Source organism: Mizuhopecten yessoensis, unplaced genomic scaffold, assembly GCF_002113885.1.
Source record: "Mizuhopecten yessoensis strain PY_sf001 unplaced genomic scaffold, ASM211388v2 scaffold8693, whole genome shotgun sequence".
NCBI classification, from domain to species: Eukaryota; Metazoa; Mollusca; class Bivalvia; order Pectinida; family Pectinidae; genus Mizuhopecten; species Mizuhopecten yessoensis.
Genome location: NW_018407674.1, coordinates 250,020 through 258,898, shown reverse-complemented (window position 1 = coordinate 258,898; position 8,879 = coordinate 250,020). Strand labels below are relative to the sequence as shown.

Sequence of the window (8,879 nt, the reverse complement as noted above, 5' to 3'; positions counted from 1 at the left end):
GGGCTCTGTTTGAAGTTTGTTCTTGCTATATCTCAAGTACTGGATGGATCTTTCTGAAATTTCATATGTACTTACAGCACCTACCATGGAGTGCTATATCTTCACTTCATACCAATTATTTTAAACATATTAAGGTGAGCGATACAGGCCCTCTGGGCCTCTTGTTTGGTTATGTGGGAGAAGGTTACTGGATGTCATCTTTGGTTAATTTGGTTGGAAGTGACTGTCTATATCATCCTTCGCAAGGGAAGGTCAAAGTTCGAGAAGGAGCTAATAGGTGTGTTCCCATTGGTTGCCATGTGGAAGCAAAATGTCATCTCTGACTTATTTTGTGGGGTCTCATGTTTGTAATCCTTGGCTATTTAATTTCCAGCCCTAATCGTTATGTGCCCACGGCCCATCATACCTGGGTGTCCACCCAGCATTCCAAGACATCACGACCACCTCCCACTGCACGACCAGACCCCCTAACCAACATTGACGACCCAGATTAAAGGGTGTTGTGGTGTACTGTTTATGTATTGAGTGTAAGGTAATAGCATCTGGTAGCACAAATATTATGGAGGAAAACATTTGCATGTTTTGTGTAGCACACTTCTCTAACTGTCCTGGGCAGAAGGGGTTTCAAAACGGAAATCCTCCAAAATTGTCAAATTTTACTTGAACTTCAAAAAGTAATTACATTTGATGCCTTTTTCTTTGGATTAGAATTTTAAAAAACTAAAATAATTCTCTTGTGTTGAAATCTGTTCCATGATAATGAGTAAAAAAATGGTTTTACACTTCAAAGAAAAAGTTGTTTATAGGGAACTAGACAGTAATTATTTTCAGAAGCCTAAATAATGAATTTTAAAAGGATGAGACATTTGAAACCCTGATTTAGCCTGGTTTATTTACTAACATAAGATCACAGACACGTCCACCATTGTCCGCTGTACTGTAAGAAGTGCTGTACATACTCCTGTAATATTTCAGTGATGGAAATCGATTTGACACAGAACGCTTGCCTACAGCTTTTCACACGTGGGTAGCCACGCAAAGTAACAAAGTCTACATAGACCCCGAACTGCAGGCCAAACCTAAATCAGACCAGAAATCACAGTGACGGGTGGCCAAACTCTGGCCTGTGGTTAGGGTGGTCTGTATGTTAGAAAACTTGCTTGATTTTTTATTACTGACCATTTTGGAGGCACAACACTTGGGAAAATTCTTAGTATATATAACATTAATCCTTAATATTGCCACTTCTGCTTTGAAAACACATCTTGCAAAATTACTTTTGTGCGCTATATATTTTGATCAAACTTTCCATAAATTTTCAATTAAACCCAAGCACCGCTTTAGAATGCACATTTTTCACATAAAGATATATTCCTTCTAATTTAGGTTCTTAGTTTTCGTCTCTGGTTCGTCCATCCTTCTTTTTGTCTGTCGGTCCTTAAATATTTTTTGTTAGCGTTATTTCTCAGAAGGTACTGGAGAGATATTTTTCAAATTTCACATGAAGGTTCCCCTTTGACGTCAGTTACGCATACCAAATTTTGAGACTGATCGGAGTACAAAGATGGCCGACAGACAGCAATCTTTAGTTTTGAGAGTTAAATTTTGTTAGTGCTATTTCTCAGAAAGTGCTTGAGGGATCTTTCTCAAATTTCACATGAATATTTCCCATGGTCCAAAGATATGCATATCAAATTTTGTGACTGACCAGAAACCAAGATGGTCAACAGGCAGCCATCTTGAATTTTGTGTCTTTGGTAGATTATCATAGTGACTTGTGTGAGTGTGTTTGGTAGATTATCATAGTGACTTGTGTGAGCGTGTTTGGTAGATTATCATAGTGACTTGTGGGAGGGTGTTTGGTAGATTATCATAGTGACTTGCGTGAGTGTGTTTGGTAGATTATCATAGGGACTTGTGTGAGTGTGTTTGGTAGATTATCTTAGTGACTTGTGTGAGTGTGTTTGGTAGATTATCATAGTAACTTGTGTGAGTGTGTTTGGTAGATTATCATAGTAACTTGTGTGAGTGTGTTTGGTAGATTATCTTAGTGACTTGTGTGAGTGTGTTTGGTAGATTATCTTAGTGACTTGTGTGAGTGTGGTTGGTAGAGTATCATAGTGACTTGTGTGAGTGTGTTTGGTAGATTATCATAGTGACTTGCCTGAGTACACTATATTTGTGATTTCTTACTTTTATTGATAGCTATTGACTCCAGGTCGACTCGTGTCGCCTATTGACTCCAGGTCGACTCGTGTCGCCTTTCTAACTACCAACAGACGTAACTTTACAGTACGCAAAGTGCTTCACCTCAAGGTGAAAGGTCAAAGAAGTACAAATACCCAGCAAAATATTGTCCAGACCATCACTTTTAAACTCTTCAAGATATTTTGATGAATCCTGAAGAATGCTTGTGTCTTCACTAGGAGGTATGGTCACTGTGACCTTCACCTCAAGGTCAAATAAGTGCAAAATTTCTGATGAAATCTCATCCAGGCCACAACTTTTAAACTGTGAAATCTTTTCTGTAATAAGGATTATCTGGAAAATTGAAAACTTCATAAATCAGAATATTCTTACCAATTAGATGCTTTGAATTGTATATTTATGAACATATATATCTCTTTTCTGTCAGTGTATTTTGCAATTGACATATTTGCTTTTTCCTCTAGTTCCTGTAGATTATAGAACTTTTAGAATTTAAAGCACAATTTATAATCATATAAGATTTCATGTTTTCTTCCATTATTTGAAAAATTTTGTAAACATATAATTGAGACTAGATTCAAATGATGGATAAAACATATTCATATCAATACTCATAGAACTTTTCATTTATATGTATAATGATCGCACCAAATACAAATTTCTGTTATTTATTTATTTGATAAAGTGTGAACACACACTAAGTATGTCTAGATGTAGTGGAATTATGTAAGACAATGGATAACAACTTTAAATTTCTCAAAGACAAATTAATTCACTTAAAAATGATCTTTAAATATTTGATGATTTCACCAGTATTGAAGGTTTAGATTTCCTCAGATTCCTGTACGGATGATCGAGGGAATCTACAACCGCTGTGTGTCCTCAAACACTGATAGTCATTACATGTATACCGAGGAACGTCGGCTATCCAAAATATACTGAAGCTGTTTTCCTGTTTCCTCTGTAGGGTGGCTTCATATAACGGTGAGCCTGTCACATTGACTTCCAACCACATCTGTCCACGAACCATCCACGTCTGTTATCGTCCGACACTGTTACCCTGTCCAACCGTCCAACACTGTTTCCCTGTCCAACCGTCCAACACTGTTTCCCCGTTCACATACAGCCATTGTAAACATGGACACAGATCTAGTCGTGGTTTTGAATATATTTGTCACAAAGTGGAACTCCTATGAACATACATAAGCACAGACATTGGTTCGACTGTTCTGAATTTAGATTGTGTGCACAGACATTGGTTGACAATTGCTTGAACTTGTGTATCAAATTTAAGACATTTGTAGAACTCTTGTTTGAACTCATTTTGTATTAGCATTCATTTAGCTGTTTTTTTTAACTTGTTAAGCACAAATGTTTGCTCAGCAATTTGTGGGACATGTCTACAGGAACAATGTCTTGTCTGTGATTGAAGTGTATATATGAATCTTCATTACCATTGCATGGAGTAGTGACTGAACTTTTAATTTCAAAAAGTTATTCCTTGTGATTTGGTTTGATTGTCAAGATTGATAATGGATGGAAAATAATGACACAAACTCTGTGCTAGCAGGATATGCTACACATTTATACCAGAATACTAAACTAAAGATGTTTTCCAGTATGTGGATAACACATCTGTCCATACAGAGCTACGCAATCATTTATTTATTCTTTCTAAGCTTTAATGTGTTGGAAATATTTGAAATGTCAAACACATTTTAAAATAAAAGTGCTTCAGGAATTTAGATTAAGTTTTTTTCACGTTTTAATGGTTTAAAAGTAACTGCTATTTAAATACCGTCAAACTTCCATGTATTGAACTTAGCAGGACTATCAGGAAATGCCACTCGCGACAGTAGCTTTGAGCCTCTTTTTGATCCTGTTTATACTGCTTAAGACCCAAAATGTGCTTGTTAAGTGACGAAACACCAGGCTAGAAATATTATATAAAATCTATAAATATTGGGTTTAATTAATTAGGACAATGAGTTTTGTGTATTTATATACAGTAGTTTGTATGTTTAGGTGTTAAATGACTCCCAACATTTCAGTGAACTAATTATTTTACTTTGATTTATTAGCTTATTTACATATTTTTCTAATTATCACACATTGATTAAAATTAGAAAGAGAGAACAATTTTACTCCTGTCAGGAAATTCAAATTATGTAAGTTTGACTGTACTTTTTGTATACTGATATAGGCTATAAATTTAGTTAAAAATTAAAAGTTAACCAAAATAGTTATCCTTGAAAATATTATATTAAGTTGTCATTAATTAATAATTGTTTGTAATATCTTACAGTAATTTTTGTAAAATGATTTCCTAAATGATGTATAATAAACAAAGGAACTGTGTTAATAATTCTATAATATTAACAAACTGTTGTTAGCGGTGTTGGTAGCATGGTAGCATACATATTCACCATCAATTCACGGTTGATTGAACTCTGTCACACTACACGTTCTCAGGCAGAATAGCTATATAGCTAGCTGGTGAGACAATTTCTAGTGTCACTACCGCTAGCAACCGTGAGCTGATCATATTTTGCTGATTGGTCGTTTTTGAGTAGCTTCAATAAACATATATTTACATTCCGTATGCTTGGACATATTGACGAAAAATGACATTCATTTTTGCATAACACAGGTTACCCCATCACTGCGTATTGATACACTAAAATGACGTAGCACATGGTGAACTTGGTTCACGTCCGCAGTGGAACAGCCCTCGGTGTAGTTTTGTTATGCTAATATGAATTAGTATTAAACATGATTGACTTGATTTTAAAGCTGAAATAAGGTGTGTAAAGAACATGATAATAATATACCACTTGTATAAATTCTACAAATTAAATTTGAAAAAGTAGACTATAATTTGTTTGTTTTGTTGTCATGCTGTTGCTAGGACCACCAACAGAAGTTTTTTAATTTTCCCCGCGAAACAAGCTGTTCTGTCTATTGCGTTGTCCCAATGTATGAATAAAAAACAATACCTGTATTTATTTTATTTATGCTTGCATCGGAATATTCAAAGCACTTAAACATGTAAATATAAGGAATGAAATTCATTGTTTCAACATTCATGAGGTCATAACAACATTGGCTTACTATAAACATTGACATACAAGCTTACTATAAACATTGACATACAAACTTAATATAAACATTGAGAAGCTTACTATCAGTGGACAGCTATAAACATTGACATACAAGCTTACTATCAGTGGACAGCTATAACCATTGACATACAAGCTTACTTTAAACATTGACATACAAGCTTACTATAAACATTGACATACAAGCTTACTGTAAACATTGACATACAAGCTTACTGTAAACATTGACATACAAGCTTACTGTAAACATTGACATACAAGCTTACTATAAACATTGACATACAACTAACTGTAAACATTGACATACAAGCTTACTGTAAACATTGACATACAAGCTTACTATAAACATTGACATACAAGCTTACTATAAACATTGACATACAATTTACTGTAAACATTGACATACAAGCTTACTTTACACATTGACATACATGCTTACTATAAACATTGACATACAAGCTTACTATAAACATTGACATACAAGCTTACTATAAACATTGACATACAAGCTTACTATAAACATTGACATACAAGCTTACTATAAACATTGACATACAAGCTTACTATCAGTGGACAGCAATGCATACAACCACATTCAGCAAAAACTATAGACTTACCTTAATCTATGAACATAAATACAAAATCAAAATTTTGAATAACGCATAACAACAGGCATGTGGACACTACCTTAAACACTTTGCACACCTGCAGTTGAGGCCATCCCACATCTGGAGCTGTCTACGAAACTCCCCAAAGTCTTCAACCTTTCGCAGGTCATTGGGTAAGCAGTTCCAAATAGGGGCGTGCTAAACCGGAAGATTTCTGTCCATACCTGCATGTTTTCAACCTTGGGACTTCAACTGCATCCTCTTGTCTAAAATTATAAAAAGAACTCTTCTTAATAATAAGTTCCTGTATGTATTCAGGAGACATATGTTTGACAATCTTAGAAACCTAGCTCACATGTGAAAAGTTTCATCAGTTTAATGTATGAAAAAGAAGAGTTTGTAGATAAAAGAAGTGTTTTGAAATCAGTAGTTTAATCATTTAAAACAAATCTCAAGGCTCTCTCTTCAACATTTTCTATTTTGTTAGTTGCAGTCTGGCTATACAAATGACAAATAAGAGAACAGTAGTCAAAATGTGATAAAACGAAAGACTTGTAAATTAGCATCTTAGCTGGCCTCGGTAAAAAGTGTCTACCGGTAATGTTTTTTAACACTGCCAGCTTCACTGACACAAGTAATGCCAGTGTTAGCAACATTAAAATGATCAGAACTTTTATTAAAATATGAACTGAATATATTTCTAAGCATAATTGCATACCTAGGTATTACCAGGTATTCCTGTTAGACATTCTACCATCAGGTTGTATCATTCACTACACAGGCGGTACCTTTACTGAAATATTTAAAACTTTGAAGACACCTATAGCATCTGACATCATGAATGTCTATTGAGTATGAAGCTATCTTGTGGAATGAAGTGGTGGGTTAAGTTTCTTACATTAAAGGTCAAAGTAACAGATCTAAACACAGGCATGCACATTAGATAAACATATATTGTACAAGGAGCTACATCTGCTGTGTGACTTTATATGTACACCATTTAGAATGTAAATAGGTCTGTCCTGCTTGTTGTCTGTTTGTCGTCATGGAGCTGGTCCAGTCCTTCTGCCATGTTGATCAATTTGAAAGTGAGGGTTTTGTGAAGGAGAAAGCCTCATAACTTATTTGTATAGGTGGATATCACAGCCATTTACACCAGAATACTAGGAGCAATGTCTTCAAAGATTTGTCAACTTGATGCTTAAAAGAAACTTGTATGCACTGTATTAAAACTGATTGTTCAGGAAAATGGTGATATGTATCATGTTTACTTTTATATCTGTTATAATCATGATACTGGAATCCCATTTCATGTAGTTAATAATAATAAAGAAACCCAGCTATAAAGTTTGTGTTAAGTTGCCTAGCTGTAAGGTAAGGTTGGCAGTGTCCTTCAGGTAGAGGTGGTGTGATACTTTGTCACCATGGTAACTAATACAGCCATCTATTCTGTTTGACTTAGTAAGACCTCCCCAGTGTATTTGGTAAAGACTTTTAGATTTTCTTAAAACAAAACATGAAAACTTTATACTTGAATTTAACTTATATAATCTTGCGAAATTCTTACCATTTTTGGAAGAATGTTAAATGATAAATTAATTTTTGGTTTGTTTTGTAATTCATCCAAATAATTGTTTGTTAATGACATCAAGTATTACAGGTGTAATATGAAGTAGAAATATTACAAACTACAATAACAGCCTATTAATGAAGATTCCGTCCTATACCTGGTAATACCCCCTTTACACAGTCTTGGCTTACAGAGTCTAGAACAACCGAGGGGGGAATTTTAACATCAATATGTCAATAGTAAAATTGTTACTGTAAAGGTAATCTGTGTTGACACTTCCATAACTGTTTTTGTTCTTCGAATTCACAATTAATGAAATTCTGGAGAATAGTCTTGTTATCTCTAGCAATCTTATTTATACAGCATCTTTGAACAATCAGCTTAACATGGCAGGATAATTAATAAAACAATATAGTGTGTAATTAAAAGTTACTTCAGTTTCTGAATATAAATATCCATAAGTGGAGTCCTTAAGATTATTAGGACCCTCCGATTCCTCTGTATGTGACTTCGTTAAAGATAGCATGAAGAATTATTTCTATTTCAGTGCAGGTTTTGTGATATTCTACGATTTTGTACTGAACCTTGAGCCGAGTGTGTCGGCATGTCGACTCATTGTGGGTCTACACAGCACCTCCCAGGCCATGGGTGAGCCGACCGTCCTGCCCACTGTTTACTGTGAGCCGGCCACCAGAGCCACCTACATGCAAAATGTATCCAACGCTGTGATTGGGGCTCGTCAGCCTGTTCCAAAGTATGTAGCCGGCCTCAAACACTTTCTGACTTATTGCAAATGTTGTGTAATTTTTATAAAGTTTGTAATGAAAATGATTGTAGCAGTAGTATTTATTTGGTAGATGAATTGGAATGTGTTAGCCAATATAGATATAAGAAAGATAGAGTTAAGGCAGAGACAACAGAGTTATCTCCCTTCCTCACAGAGTTAAGGCAGAGACAACATAGTTATCTCCCTTCCTCTCAGAGGTAGACAGAGATAGCTTAGTTATCTACCTTTCTCTCATTGTTTTAATCTTTATGTTTTGCTTGTTGACTATACATTACCGTTTAATTATTGTGTGGTTTGTGTGCAGATGCCCTCCTAGCTCAGACCTGGGTATAGTTGTGGAGTTACAGCTGTCAGGAGGACCAGCCTCCGACTATGACCGACATAGCCTCATCACCCGAGCATGGGTCAAAATCCCCATATTTGACAATGAGCAGAGACTTATGGCTGGGAAATTCCGTATACCATTCCGGAATGTTCCCATCAAGCCATTCTTTCATGCTAGTCAGTTACAGACCCTCCAAAAGGTAAGAGATGATTAAACATGGACTATATTGATCAATGTTTGACCCAGGAATCACAGCTGATTG

General features: G+C 35.3%; 1 protein-coding gene across 2 annotated transcripts in view; it reads left to right on the top strand.

The window, feature by feature from the left end:
• The window catches only part of LOC110456345, a 78,743-nt gene that overhangs the window by 30,569 nt on the left and 39,295 nt on the right, over positions 1 to 8,879 (top strand). For both annotated transcript variants that reach the window (XM_021507022.1, XM_021507023.1), the window contains exons 5-6: positions 8,053 to 8,259; positions 8,597 to 8,816. In XM_021507022.1, the coding sequence (XP_021362697.1) occupies positions 8,053 to 8,259; positions 8,597 to 8,816 (427 nt within the window). The remainder of the gene's footprint in view (positions 1 to 8,052; positions 8,260 to 8,596; positions 8,817 to 8,879) is intronic.